At 36.1% G+C, this 15,297-nt stretch overlaps 2 protein-coding genes across 4 annotated transcripts; one reads left to right on the plus strand and one right to left on the minus strand.

Moving 5' to 3' along the window:
- Window positions 1–1,102: 1,102 nt before the first annotated feature.
- On the plus strand, window positions 1,103–5,247 carry ARA4 (P-loop containing nucleoside triphosphate hydrolases superfamily protein). The gene is made up of 2 exons (XM_089162859.1): window positions 1,103–1,848; window positions 4,685–5,247. Exons 1-2 carry the CDS (start codon window positions 1,515–1,517, stop codon window positions 5,005–5,007), a joined length of 657 nt encoding a protein of 218 aa, XP_089018985.1. The 5' UTR covers window positions 1,103–1,514; the 3' UTR covers window positions 5,008–5,247.
- Window positions 5,248–6,701: 1,454 nt separating this feature from the next.
- LOC149010261 (RmlC-like cupins superfamily protein) lies at window positions 6,702–9,246 on the minus strand. Of its 3 annotated transcripts, none has more exons than XM_089161430.1 (7): window positions 8,890–9,246; window positions 8,728–8,777; window positions 8,585–8,623; window positions 8,423–8,451; window positions 8,260–8,322; window positions 8,037–8,140; window positions 6,702–7,930 (listed from the first exon to the last, which is right to left on the minus strand). In XM_089161430.1, exons 1-7 carry the CDS (start codon window positions 9,000–9,002, stop codon window positions 7,447–7,449), a joined length of 882 nt encoding a protein of 293 aa, XP_089017556.1. In that variant the 5' UTR covers window positions 9,003–9,246; the 3' UTR covers window positions 6,702–7,446. The 3 variants fall into 3 exon arrangements, with proteins under 3 accessions (XP_089017556.1, XP_089017554.1, XP_089017555.1); XM_089161428.1 differs by having other exon boundaries at window positions 8,423–8,466; window positions 8,728–8,780; XM_089161429.1 differs by having other exon boundaries at window positions 6,704–7,930; window positions 8,728–8,780; window positions 8,890–9,245.
- Window positions 9,247–15,297: the final 6,051 nt, after the last annotated feature.

Here is a 15,297-nt window from a genome sequence, read left to right on the forward strand (position 1 = left end):
GGCCAACATGTTATCGTCGGTGGGAGGAGACACGGAGATTTTGGACGGTGTCCGCGTGAGTGTTGTTATCTGCATTGACAGGAATTTGTGGTGGTTGCAGATTCCAATTTCTTGATAAACCATTCATATTCGTTCATAAAAAGTGAAACTTGACTCAGCTCCCTGGCTGTATTGCTAATGCACTAATGCATTCAAGGCTTCCATTACCCACCGCCACCCGTCCTCATCATCATTAGCACTACAAATTCATTGCAGCAGCGTTTGATAACCAAGGACAAATAGATCCTTTTCTCCAACACAATCCACCAAAGCCCTATCGGGCCTACCCTATTTATATTTTTGAACTACAAAACAAAACAAAATCTGGTTTTGAATGATGTATTTTATTTTTCACCTAGAAAAGAAGATTACTAATCAATAATATTAACTTGGAAGCAAATGTGACCAATACGTGGCATAGCCTAGGAAGCTTTACAGCTTTACTCTAACCTTTTCAAGATGATCTGTTTTTTTGTTTATGTGGTCTAGTAACTTAGCCATTAATAGGGTGCCAATTATGTAAAATCTTTATGTAGTTTTACTTCATTTTTACTTTTGTTTGTAGTTTTTCTAGTGTTCATTTTAACAAGGAGAATCCCTGAACTACAAGGCTTAAAAAGAGACAGTATCGGCCTTCAGGAGGGTATTTGCAAAACATGTTAAAATCTTTATAGGGTTTGTGAACCTTAGAAATTACATGATAGATCTTATATGATAATTGAAGAAAACTTTCTCCATTGTTTTTAAAAATTTTTTTTTATCTCATTCAATCATATAACATGGGTTCTACCAAAAGAAGATTTCACATAATATGCATATGATGGTTACACGCACCATATTTCAAAAAGCCAAATGGATGATATAAAATAAAAGAAAAAGATTACCATTTGGTAAGGAAAATTTCTATGAAGAAAATCTTAACAGTGAAACATTCTCATGGAAAAGCAGATCACCAACCAATAGACATTGAGAGGTACAAACGTTCTTTAAAAAAAATTAAATAAAGAAATAAAGAAATAAAGAAAAAGGAAATGGAAAATCTCAAGCGTGATGAAAGCTGTAGCTGGATGTTCTTCATGATGCCAACGTGGTCGCCTGTCAAGATGAAGAGGATACATCCGTCCTTTGAATCAAACAAGCGGACATATTAGCCCACAAGTTTATAAATTAACAACAGTGATTGAGAGAGTAGGCATTGACTAATGTGTGGAAACTGTGAAAACCAGGAAATCTGTGACACCATTACTTCCTCAGCTTGTCCCAGGCTCCCAGCTAGCCCTTCAACCGTGTTCCTTTTTTCTTTTCCTCCAAATTTGGACACCTTTCCGCCATTTTCAGATCCCCAACAAATCCAGAATTGTCTTTGTTGTTCTATAACCTTCGTCTGCTAAATTTTGCAGAAGAGCCCACTATATCTTCATCGACTCATTCTGCTCTGTTTTCTGCCCAAGTAAGATAAAGAAAAACAGAGCAAAATGGATGATGACCATGAAGAAGGAGAGGAGTACCTGTTCAAGATAGTCATAATCGGAGACTCTGCTGTGGGTAAGTCGAATTTGCTGTCAAGGTATGCTCGTAACGAGTTCAACTTGCATTCAAAGGCTACGATCGGTGTTGAGTTTCAGACCCAGAGCATCGAAATCGATGGTAAGGAGGTTAAGGCCCAGATTTGGGATACCGCAGGTCAAGAGCGTTTTCGTGCTGTCACTTCTGCTTACTACAGAGGTGCGGTGGGTGCCCTTGTTGTCTACGATATAAGCAGACGCACCACCTTCGACAGCGTCGGTCGATGGCTTGATGAGCTTAACAGTAAGTGTCTTTCTTTTTTCTTCTCTTAATGACAAGCAATACAATAAAAATGCATCTTGATTGATATATTTGATTCAGCAGAGGAAACCCTGTGGCCACATTTGATTTAGTTGTTGGTTTCAGTTTTGTCGTTTCTGAATGGTTGTTTTTGGGATTAGGATTTGCAGATCTGATCGTTTGGGGAATGCCACAGCCTATGGTTAATTCTTTATTTGTTTGTTCTGTTTTATGTATAGTAGATTTTACTTTAGTTAATAGGTGTTGCAAGTTTTTTGGTAAGAGATTTAGAAGGGGCTGTGGGATTTTAAGTTGCAGTGTTTATAAGATCTTCCTTTGCCTCATAGTTTTTTAGGACTTAGTATCACTTTCAAATGTTGACTTCAACAGTTCTCTGGATTTGGTGTTCTTAACTAGCTTGGTATTTCTTGAAGATTTTGAAAGATTTGGACCAAGTTTCTGCGCAAGTCAACCTATTGTCATCCAGACTGATTGTGGTAGTAGCTATACAAATCTTGTTTTAACCATACCATCCCATTTATGGATCATAGGAAGTCAATTTCTTTTCTTAAGAGAGATTATCCGCTGTGGTTCTGTTTTATCCTTGCTAAGTCGGTCCAATTTCCTGATATATCAATGAATTGTTGGAGTAATTCTCAGTTCCATTTTAATTGGGTGGAGACATAGTTGAGTAAATTCTTGATTCTTCTATTTTGTTTCTACGAACATTTTGATTCTTGGATGGTGTGAGGGAGGTCCCTTAAATTGAACATGTAGATACAGGTGCCTGAGGAATATGATGTAGATTTTGTTGGGTAGTTTTTGCATCTCAGTTAATAAGCACTTCTCATGAACATTTTTGGAATTGGAGCGACACACCTCGAATTCACCATAGAGATCCAGATGCCCGAAGAAGATCATGTAGCTTGTCTTTGGGGCAGTTGTTCATCAAGAATTAATTGTCATAGACATTTGTGAAAATGAATGGGATCTAATAGTCTTGAGAAAACTTTGTTTCTTGTTATAATTGTTAGGAGTTGCATATCTCAAAGCCAGAGTTCTCACATTCAGTATTCTGTGTTTGCATTAAACTTTGTTATTGGATTTAAAAAATTAAGTTTCTACATAGCTTCAGAAAGAATATCACGGCAAATTATTACAGATTAAGTGCTAGTTACTCATGCCACTTTATGATATATGGGTTGGTTTGCTATAAGCACTACAAATTATAAGCTATGTAGGTTGATATGAAGCTTGGGTACATCATAGCATGCTATTATCAATGTGTAAGCTGCATCATATTTCTTTGATTGTTTGTTTGAAATATGAGAACCCCTACAGTCCTTAGTTATCGCTAGAAATCAATCCTGCTAAAAGAGTTTGTTCTGTTTCCTTCACTTCTAATGTATTAGGATTTAGGAGTCCTGTGTAAATTATTATAAAACCACCAACAATTGAGGATTATATTATCAATAAACCCAGTTCTATTCAGGACAATGAATGAACTTCTCAAAAAACACTTTTACATGATTCCCCCCCCCCCCCCAAAATCCAAAGAGAGAGAGAGAGAGAGAGAGAGAGAGAAGAGAGGTAATGTATAAATATCAGCTTTGCTCCAAACCAAAGTTTGTAATAATCAAACACATTGAAGACTTATATATATAATTTCAACCTTATAATCAGAAAATCCCAATTCCAATTGATTACCAATGACAACCAAATCCTGCAAAAAAAATAAAAATAAAATAAAAGTCATATTAATATAGAAGTCACATATCCATGAAATATAATATGACTGGACTACCGTGAGCTATCCATTTCTTTTTAATAAATATTTAACTGGGATTTCCTAGAAATATTCAGATACATTTAGCCAAAAAAAATTAGAGTCTTTTTGAGTGTTTGATTACCTGCTGAGGGACCAGGTACCAAATTGCTGTCAGAAACAGCCTACGACTATACAAAAGTTGGGGTGATTGGACAAACCTTTCCAACCCCCCTCCCTCTTTTTTTTTGTTGGAGATTCCTAACTTATGTTGACATACAACTGGAATCTGTGATCTTCCTGGATTTCATACCAAGTAGAACCATGTTAGTCAAAGCTGGAATAATACTCCACATCACAACATTCCTTGGAACTTTAATATAGAAACCCTACTATACAGTGGGTCTGGACTGCTAATGGCATGTTCTCCACATTTGTGGTTGCATACACCATTTCATCAGATAGCTTTGATTGCATTCCTAACTTGACCAGTATTCTACATGTCTGTGTTTTTTCTTCAATGAATTTCCTGTCTATGAAAAGGTGGATGTCGCCTAAGAAAGGAAAGAGAGCTCATATCAGTAGCAACTCAAAATCTGAAGAGATTTGGATGATTACAAATATCTACTCTGTCATGTTTCATATGGTATACAGTGGACCAGTTCCCTCCATTGAATGTTATTTACCTTGAATATAGCCTGGACTGAGGTTTTTAACCATCTGATATCTAGGGTTTCACTCCTCAGAACTTTAATCAATTACTACCTTCTGCCAATTGAATGTTTTAAAATAATCGACTGTAATCACAATATTGGTTCTACATATTTATCTTTTTGAGGGTTGAGTTATTGCTGAGTTCCAATCCTTTTCATAGCAAACAGTTGCTCGCATTATGTGTTTGTCAACATTCTAATTGTGTATTATTTTGCATTGTCTAGTTCTGATTAGGCTAGAGTTCCAGTATGCTTTAGAAGCAAACCTGATTCTCACACATTTTCTTGGATTCTATTTAGTGAGTTTATTTATGTTTTCTACGGGGTTTGGACTGACTTTTTTATTGGAACAATCATGCAGCACATTCTGATACAACAGTGGCGAAGATGCTGGTCGGGAACAAACTGGACTTGGAGAATATCAGGGACGTGAGTGTAGAAGAAGGCAAAGCCCTTGCAGAAGCTGAAGGCCTGTTCTTCATGGAGACATCTGCACTGGATTCTACAAATGTTAAAAAAGCTTTTGAAATGGTTATCCGAGAGATCTATAACAATGTCAGCAGGAAAGTCCTGAACTCTGATACCTACAAGGCTGAGTTGTCTGTCAACAGGGTAAGCTTGGTCAACAATGGAGCTGATGGATCAAAGCAAACTGGGAGCAAGTTTTCGTGCTGTTCAATGTAATTTCTGTCATAATGCTTCTAGTGGGAATTGATGATGTCTATGGTGAGGTTATTAGTGAAATTTGATTGGCTTTGTTGGGTATGCTCTTAATGAATTTTTATGGGTTATAATTAGCTGAAAAAAGTGAAATATTCTTTTTAAGTCGAGAGATGAATTTTTTTCCCCCCATGGAAAAGGAAAAAGAAAACATGTAATTTTGTCGATGGAATAAAGTATAAGAGATTGCAGAAACTGTCTGATTGCTTGGGTGATCATGTTGGCTGGCCATTATTTTTTAATTTGTTTATTTTTAATGTGAGTGTGGGAGAGATTGGGTTCTCTGGCAACATGTGGTTGACATCTTTATAAATCCAGATTGTGCTAGTGAGATGTAGTTGGACCTGTAGGTTATACTCATCTGTCCAATTAAATCAGCTTATTACTGTGTGGCTTGTTGTTCAAGTCTCTGAGAAAGGTTTTTTATTATCTAATTTTTACTGGGAAAGAGAATGCTACCTGGGCACAAGTGGTCAGCTGTTCTGTATGGAGATATATGGTCATTTAAAAAGACTTGTCTATATCTAGGAAATGAATTGACAATGTCCCTCTTAGAGAAGGCAGTAATGGATTCTCTTCCTCCTGTCCTCCATTTTAGTAGGGAAATTTTTATTGGTTCTCTATCACCAGAAAGAAGATAAAGGAATGTCTTCCTTAGCATTCATATGCATTTCTCTTAGAGAGGGCAACCAATTCAACAAGCATATTACTCAGAATTTTCTTTTGAAGTAGCTAATCTTTTTGTTTTTTGGTTTTCTGTTTTGGAAAGCGACCAAACACAGCAGTATTTTTCACCAAAGAAATTGTGGTGTTCCTGTAAGGAATTGAAAGGTGCCTGCAAGGTGCATGTACAGATTAGAACAACAAAGCAAATTTATGCCATGGACATTCAAATGACCGTGACAGTAGCATGGTTCTAATCAATCATGAATTCATGATTATAGTGATATCTTTCTGTACCGAGTAGTCAGTATTACTCTGGCGGTAAAATCATGTATGATTTTAAATTTTGTGTGGTTGCGAGACCAAGGTAAGCTTCTTCTCGAGCTCCTTTTGGATGTGGACATTGTGATTGATCCAAATGAACCACAAAAAATTTGGCAATAAGTGCTATGATTCAAAAAAGGGAGATCTGTCCAAGGTTTAAAGCAGTATCAGTATCGAGTATCGTATCTGTCAGGTGATTTTTAGAGACATATCGTCCTGTATCGAGTATTGTATCGCTCAGGCTAATGTATTTTAGTGTAATTCAATTGAGAGACGTATTGAGATGTATCTTATCAGTTGGATCAAATACGTATCTCATCAGTATGGCAAGGGAAGACCATCAGGTGTGGGATTCTCTTGGTTAGTTGGTCTAGGGAGTATTAGACTTATTTTGATAGTTTGGCATGCAGAATTAGATCGGAAGCAGCTGATCCTGATCCAAGACCTAGAATCATTGAGTTTCTTGGATCTGACCATCAATACTATGGTTTTGAGAATTCATTCCTGGTCAATTCACAATCCTATCCGTATCAAGATCCATATCTTACTGTCAGATTCTCACAGATAAAGGGTCTTTGATAGTTTGATGTAACCTGAATATTGCTTGCATACAACCTTCTGGTTTTCTCAAACCTTACTTTCAAGCTGTTAATTTAAGCAGGTTGACTGGGCATCTGGTGGCTTTCATTTTTGAAGAAAAAATTATTAGTATCTTGTTCTCAAACCATGTGAATTTGGTGGGACACTTTCATTCATACAATGTATCCTTCTGAATAAGTTGTCCTGAGAAGAGATAGTCAACCAGAGAATAAATTATTGTAGCTTTCTGTGTCATACTTTAGGATATTGCAATGTGCTAACAAACCCAGAGTAGTTAATTCTTTCCAAACTTTTTCATTAACTAAAATTTTTCCTACAGAACATAAGAGATTCAGAGAAATTCTACTAATGGATCCTTTTTCTGCTTCCAGATTTTACACCATAGTTGGAGAGGTAACCTTGGGTGCAAGAACGATTGGGATACCAACACCCAAAAGAACCACTTTCATTATAGCACCAGCACCAGCAGCACCATCACCGCCACCACTAACACTAAGACCCCAGAGAAAAAGATTTAACAAAAATATTCATTAAATAAGAACAAAAAAGAGGAAAATCTAGCTGAAGTGAACTGGCCCCTCTTGACTCCTAAAATTTGAAATCTGCATCATAAAGCTTCTAGAGTCATTTTCTTTCCCATGAATTTTTGGAGTTCTTAGTGTCATCCTGTCATGTCATATGGGAGTATCAGTTGATACAGATAAAGATGCATAACTACTGTTTAGCGTTTCTGGGTGGATATGGACAATGGATATGCTTTTGCTTTGGCTTACAGTTCAAAGCCTTGACATGCTTCAAGTCTTTCAAGCTATAGACTTATTCGGATTGCCAATACTTAGCCTTTTCAAATCCATTACGGCAATATTGATAATCATCGATGGTCTGATCAATCTCATCTTGGGTATTCATCACAAATGGACCATACTGAACGACGGGTTCATTTAGAGGCTGCCCGCCTATCAGCACAAATCTGAGTTCATCTGAAGAATTGTTCCACACACACAGACCATCCCCTGAACCCAAGACTAGAACATGGTGAGGTGATGCTGGTGATGCACTTGAAGACCCAAATACACCCTCCCCTTCAATGACATACACAAAAGAATTCCAAGACTCTGGAATACTTTGATGCAATTCAGCTGCTGGTTTCAGTGTGAAATCAAGGTACATTGCTGGTGTTCGGGTATATACCGGAGAACGAACACCCATTGCTTCTCCTGCAATGACTCTGACTTCAACCCCATCTTCTTCAGCTGTCTTAATGTCCTCCCTTCGCAATTCTTGATAGTTGGGTTCAGTCCTGTGAGTTTTGGATTGAATTTTGGATCCAGGGGACTTATAAGATACTTAAATGCTCTTAAAATGTCAAAGGCAACTAAATTGAAGGGTGTTGATAGGTTTGTTACATTTTGTAATCGGATGATAAATTGATCCAAAGCTGCAAGCCCCTTTGAGTTCCTGGTCCCGCAGGCATTTCTGAGTGAATTATTCCACGACCAGCAGTCATCCACTGAAGAACATAGCATGAAAAAGAGAAAAAATAAGCCCCAAAAGTTCAACTTGTTATGTAAGTTTGTAACTTGGATGTTTAATCAAGTAAGGAATTTTATGTTAATTTAGTATACGTACCTGTATGTCACCAGTTCTTATTGTGCCCTTGTGTCCAGAAAAATCTTGATGAGTGAAAGCTCCCTGAAGTCCATGAATCACCAGTTCAGGTACTCATAAACTGAACTGCCCCAAAAACTAATTCTCAAAGATAAATTAATGTAAATTTATAGTAACCACAAACCTCTAACATGTATGTTACTGTCTCAAAACCTGAAAGGGGAGAATCTAAATTAGTAATAAAAAATGAGGAAGAGTCAAAAGAGTCCGAAAAGGAATCATAAAAAAGATAAACAAAATTTAAAGTATCAAAAGAGGCATTTGGATTGATTGGTAAGACTAACACCTCTGTGAGGATGATCTGGGAATCCAGCAGGAGCAGTAACTGCAAAACAAAAACACCAGAAGAACTCAGAACAAGTTCTGTAATTTTTTTCTTTCTTTTTTTCTATTAAAAGTTTTGAGACATGAGGAGAAGAAGAAACCTACCAAAGAACTCATCTAACATAAGGAAAGGATCCAAAGACCTCAATTCCATCCTGCTAAAACCCAAAAAACAGAACTATCAGAGCATAACCCAAACACATCAATTGGAACCAGAGACAAGAAATATAATTACCCACTAAGAAGAAACAAGGAAAAAAAAGAAACCTTCCAATGCTTCTTCTAACAAGAGCCCCGTCCCCATCATATTGAGGCCTGGCTAAAACCTTCTTCACAACTGATCTGGGTCGGTTCACAGTATCTCCTACTGCTGTAGACATGTTCCTGATAGAAGAAAGGAATGATATTGGCTTTGATTGGGAGGAAGGAACCTTCTACTCAATAACTCTCATGTATATGCAGGTACTATGGTACGTGTTTCTGAATTCTCTGTAAGTAGGTCGCTCTCTTTCTCTCTCTAAATTAGTAAATTGGTTCTAACGACTTGGGAGAATGTAGTAATGAGAATTCAAGGATGGAATTGGACGTTAATAAGAAGGTGAGAAGGAAAAGGAAATTTAAAATGGTTGGTTGCCCTCTACCACAAGGAATTCTTGGAGGGGTTGGAGCTGGGCCAGCGTTTAGAAGGACCCTTGAGATGATGATGATGATGATGTTATTTTCATGTCATGATGATGTGGGCACAAACCATCTCTTTCTCTCTCTTAAGAAGTCAAGCTAAAGATACAGATGGATTCATTACTCTTTAATGCTTGAGTAGCAGAAATAAAAAAAATTTATGTACAAAATCATTTGATTGGTCAGACCAAGGAAGAAGAGTAATTGCAGAACCCACTTTCTATTCCATCTGATGAGATAGAACAAGGCTGATCTGAGTCTTTCTTCTTCTTTTTTTGTTTTAAGCTTTTGTTTGTTTAGTGTAGTTGGGAAGAGTTTCTCTGAAAACTAATCCGAATGACATTCATCATAGCTAAGCATTGCGTGTAATTCTATTTATCACAAGAAAAAAGTGGGTTACATCATCTGTCGTCACCATTCTCTCATCAATTAATATCCTGGGCTTACCTCATTCGCTCATCCTTAGTCATCATTCTGAATCCTATTAAATCAAAGATAGAAACAGTGAAAAGGAGTGAGAATGATTATTTAAAGCTGACTATATATGTGATGAGTCATTTCTTTTCTCTTTCTTTTTATCGACTTTAGATTTTAGATTTGGGTTTTATGCTCCTTAGGTGTGATTTGACAAGATCCACCATTCTTCTCCTTTACATTAGATTAGATAAAACTAGGTTTCCCAACTTTGATGTTACTGGTAATTATAGTACCTATGATAGAATTTATTCTTATGAACAAGGAAATTAAATGAAAAAATGTCCTGTGCTGAATGATTTACCAAAAAAGATAGGAAAAACCGAAAAACTGAAAAGGAGAGTAAATCCCATACTGGGTTTCTCATATCGATCTCATCAGAGAAAATATAGGATTATGTCATTTTGGATGAACATTTATACCAATTGAATTAGATCCGAATGTTGATTATATATGTATATGCATAGCTGTATATATATAAACTTTTGTTAATAAAATACCATTTATTTGAATGGAAGCATTTCTTCAGCTTTCTCTAATCAAGTGCAAGGTTAGAGGTCAACCTATATTGTTATAAGTAAAGCATAATGCCTCAATAAAAGGTCAACTAGTTGAACTAGATCTGAAGCATCATAATATAATGGAAAAGTAGCTTCAGATTATGTGATCTAGAAATAATGGCAAAATTCTCCAGATCGTCAAAGCTATTTTGGATTTTAAACTTATAAGTGTTAACCCTCAGGTGCTCCATAACTAATCCATTAAGAAACATAATGCAGTAAGGTAGAGATGTTTCCATGGACACCCCACCTTGGAACCTCCTTCTCAGTGAACAACATTTCCCAAACTACAAAACTATATATATTCCAAAAAATAAAAATTAAAAAAATGGTATACTGGTGTTTCTATCTGTGGGCAGAGCCATTAGAACACAAAGCATTACAGCGAAGTGGCAAGCAGATACAGATTTTTTTTTTGGGAAAGAGATTCAGGTACAGATATGCTTCTTGGGATCTGTAAGAATAATCCTAATATGAATTTGACTTTTGAATATTGTATATGTATTTTATCAATATCTTGATTGTGATTAAAATTTATGATGATGATCCTCAAAATTTCCAGAGAATAAGTTTGACTCTTGGATAAATAGAAGAAAGAGCAGGGGAGTTCTGATGCCAGAATGAAATTACCTGTGAAACACTGAGCCCACTTCATAAATTTCTATGGTGAAACCTGAAAGTCTTTCAGTCTTTCTAGAAGGTTGGCCGAATCTGTTTTGTATCCTTCTGGCCACCCACTCACCCACCCACCCCCAAAGACCAAAAGCATTCTTTTAAAACATGATGTGATGATTTCATTTCTGGATGTAATAAGCAACAACAACAACCCTTTTCATAGCTTGAAAAGGATGTTAGCTTACTGTTTAAACTTTCTTGGACCTGAAACCTTCCACAGAAGAAGTTTTTTTTTTCTTCTCTCTCTAACAAGGGGGAAAAAGGCACTTTAAGTGGCTATCATATATGTTGCATTTGTGTGGCTTACCATTGCATGACGTTGAGACACGAGTGATTTGTCAATAAACATCACAGTTCTCTTTCCATGATTTGACTCGGAATGTTATATAACATTCTGGATGTTCAGATGCTGAAGTGATATTATAACCTTTCACCCAAAATGTCACCATAATTTTACAAGAGAACAATATGAATGTGATACACTGGGTTAGATCCTCTGATTCCATCCTAACATCTCAAAAACTAAGTCATTTGTATCACTACCAAAATATTTCAAAATAAATAAATTTTCAAGATAGATACAAGAAATCTAAGATATGCAAAACATCAAAGGAGCATGAGAAACACATATATCCTTCTGGAACTCTTATTCATGGTGGTTAATTTGAATCTGATTCTGGAAAGAAGAAAAAAAGACAGATGAATGTGCTGGCTTCATTAAAGATGATCCAGATTTTTTTTAAAGATGACTCTATTGTCAATGATCGGCACATCACCAGATTTGGTGGGGGGAGAAATTTTAGATTATCAGCAACAAGACAAGATTAACAAGGTCCAATTTGTGTGGGTCATCAATAAATAAATAGGGAGTTTATGTCGTCTGAACATCCAAAATATCTTGTTAATGGGGGCATCTTATTGAGATTGGTTCTGCCATTTTTGCTAAATTAATTGATTGTGGAAAAGACAAAAAATTATTTGTCATTCTTTGAGAGCTGGTGTCATAGGTAGGGAAGAATAGAATTTTATGAGAGTTTAACTTCACGAAATATGCTTAGTTGATAAAAACCAACACCTCATAAGCAAGAAGTCAAGAGTTAGAATCTTCTTATGGCTAAGATATCGATATGTATATCTAGATGCAGAAACCATAAAGGTCATACTATGTTGCTGTTACATCCATCTACCATAATTCCTTTCTCCTTCTACCATCAATCGATTTCTTCCTTTTCTTCCTGTAAGATAAGAAGTAGTATTAGTGATGGTGGTGGTGGTGGAATTGCATGATTGAGGTCAACATATAAAATCTTGAAGAAGTCTTGAGTCCCACTTACTTTCTGGTGTGGGATATCCACATTCCATTGTAGGCAACTTGGTTGTGCTTCTTTAACCAAAAAACTAAGAATACCTGCTGTCCTTTATCTCTAATGGTGGTCATACTGATATCTTCTCTATTGGAGCTTCAGTGTTGGGCTCACGAAAAGCTTCAACGCAGTGGACTTTTAGTAGAAGCATTACTGAAGTACTTGAATGGTGGCAGTTGGTGTTGTCCCACTAAATGAACCTGCTTGAACTGAATTACACACACAGTAAAGGAAGTGGTAGCAGTAGATTTGCATAATTGAAGTTGGCTTCCAGAAGCTCAGATCAGGCTTCAATTGCAACTGTCTTGAGCGTTGAAAACTATATTTTGGAGTAATCATCAACTCAACCTTTTTATCTTTTGTTGTGCTTATTTTCCATTCCATCACTTCAGGAAAGAACTTCCAAGGTAAACTTTGCTGGACAAACTTATGAAGGTCCTACATTTAGATTGGGATCTGTTAAAGTGTCAATCTACATAGATTTAGATTTGGATTTCGATCACTTCAAAGGAACTTTAAAGATTGCTTTTCACTATTTTATACTTGATGGTATCTTCTTAACATTAGGGTTTGTAGTTTAATGGTTGGAAACAAGGTTTAAAGTATCCCACGATACCATACGATACTAGCCGATACGTATCCATATTTGACCCAACTGATACGATACATCTCGATACGTCTCTCCATTGAATTACACTAAAATGCATTAGCCAGAGCGATACAATACACGATACAGGACGATACGTCTCCTAAAATCACCTGACCGATACGATACTCGATAGCGATACTTTAAACCTTGGTTGGAAATCTTTATACAATTATTGTTTTGAGTTGACAAATTGTGGGTTTATCATTACCATTCATTAGTATTTTTTTTTAGCACAACCTAACTAGAACTTAATTGTAGCCATTACTCTCCTTCTGAAATTAAACCTGTTTTATTATCTTCTTCTTTTTAATTCCCTGGTGAAATTTTTTGGTTTTTGTATTCTTCATCTCCATTCTTTTTCGTTTGTGAATTGTGATGAAATTATCTACACATTGAAGATGACATATATATTTTAAAAAATGACATTTTTTGTATGTTCTTAATGCATAAGAACTCAAAAATGACAAATTTAAAAAAAGGCATGGCCAAATAGGAACAGTTAGAGCCAGCCCAATCCGATCAGGTTCAATCAAGGTGGGGTTGGGCTTGGGTTTGGTCTGAGGTTTTTAGCCTTGAATCGGATTCAGAAGGCCTAGGTTGAGAGAAAGATGTTAGGTTTGGGTTTTTTTTTTTTTTTTTTTTTTTTTTTTTGATAATCATGTCTTTTTTATTCACCTGGACAAGCCAAGGGAGCAAGAGAGTATGACTCTTACAACCAAAGAGAGTAAATAAGTCATACAGTCGAGTCCAAAATAGACTGGACTTTTTGAGCTATAAAGTCTGCTACAATATTAGATTTCCTAGTAACATGATCAATGCTACAAGAAATGAAAAGGGTCTTCAGGTGCCTTATGTCCTCCACTATTGGTGCAGAATGTACTAGAACTAGACTCGTGGAGGGGTTGTTTAAACACTTTACCAACTTTAAACAATCAGATTCGACCAAAACTCCATCCAAGCCTTCACCCAAGGCATGTAATAACCCTATTCTTAGTACTAAGGCTTCACCCATAAATGAGTCTTGAAAATGGGCTGGTTCAGATATAGCCAATAAGGGCTCTCCTCTATTATTTATGATTACAACTCCCAAACCACCCAAGTCCCCCATTGGTTTTTAGTGTTGCATTTATGTTTATCTTTACTTGGCCTTGTGTTAGGTTTGGGCTAGGTTTTGCAAAAACCCACCCAGCTTGGTCATGATCATTCAGTGTCAAATTTGATTACATGAAATTAAGGCCAGAGCTACTAGTTTTCTTCCTTTCCCCCTCCACTTTTTGAAAATTTTCATGTGCCTTCTTTCCATGTGTGAAATATTGGTATTTAGCCTCCTTCCAATTTTTTGAAATTTTCCTTCTACCTTGTTTAGGCTTTTGAAATTTTACTCTGACTCTCTTTTCATGTGTGAAATATCAATACTTGGCCATTTGATTGAAGAAATTCTTAATGATAAAGATTATGAGCCAAAAAGTCATTACGAAATTGGTCCCCCGTGTGTCCCCGATGTTGGCTCCACCATGCAGGAAATAAGAGCCTAGGAAAATGGAAATTTGTACCAAAAAAATCAAAATAATGAAACTAAAGCTCTATCATTTTAAATACGGAGAAAAAAAATCCTTTGCTACATACATCTCACTATTGTGTACAACAGTACACATATATACCAAAGATAAAATTGAAGTTTTGCTCTGACTCCTTTTCATGTGTGGAAATATCAACACTTGATCCTTTGATTGAATAAATTCTTAATGATAAAGATTATGAGCAAGTCATTACGAAGTTGACCCCCAGCGCGTTTCCGATGTTGGCTCCACCGTGTAGGAAATAAGACCCTATGAAAATGGAAAAGGATCGTTTCTCTTTCAATCCTGCAAAATAATGGGAATTTGTACAAAAAAACAAGAGAATAATGAAAATAAAGCCCTATCATTTTAAATATGGAAGAAAAAAAAAATCTTTTCTTATGTACATCTCTCTGTTGTGCACAACATTGTACGTATGTACCAAAGAAAAGATTAAGATTAAAAACTTAATTTTAAAATTAATAAGTCTAAAATAATTTTTTAATTCTTTTGTTTCTCAGCCTTTTATTTGGTATATTTATGTACTACTCTGTATAGCAAAGAATAGTGCATAGCAAAGGATGTTTACTCCTTAAATAAAGTTAAGGTTAGACATCATCCCTGATGTCAACTCGCCTGTTGGTATAGAGGTTTGGACCTTGGGCCCAGTCCTTGCAGATCGTAACTAGAGTCATGGAAATTTTATTTTTATTATT

Source organism: Hakea prostrata, chromosome 7, assembly GCF_041222555.1.
Source record: "Hakea prostrata isolate BN-2017 chromosome 7, UWA_Hpros_2, whole genome shotgun sequence".
Lineage (NCBI taxonomy): Eukaryota > Viridiplantae > Streptophyta > Magnoliopsida > Proteales > Proteaceae > Hakea > Hakea prostrata.

What these genes read in the sequence shown, in the direction of transcription:
- ARA4 (XM_089162859.1), top strand. Translation starts at nt 1,515, where the DNA reads ATGGATGATGACCATGAAGAAGGAGAGGAGTACCTGTTCAAGATAGTC. An exon ending in ATGGCTTGATGAGCTTAACA is followed by an intron (nt 1,849 to 4,684) that starts GTAAGTGTCTTT and finishes ACAATCATGCAG; the next exon opens with CACATTCTGATACAACAGTG.
- LOC149010261 (XM_089161428.1), bottom strand. Translation starts at nt 9,002, where the DNA reads ATGTCTACAGCAGTAGGAGATACTGTGAACCGACCCAGATCAGTTGTG. An exon ending in GTTAGAAGAAGCATTGGAAG is followed by an intron (nt 8,781 to 8,889) that starts GTTTCTTTTTTT and finishes TTTGGGTTTTAG; the next exon opens with CAGGATGGAATTGAGGTCTT. An exon ending in CAGTAACATACATGTTAGAG is followed by an intron (nt 8,323 to 8,422) that starts GTTTGTGGTTAC and finishes CATGGACTTCAG; the next exon opens with GGAGCTTTCACTCATCAAGA.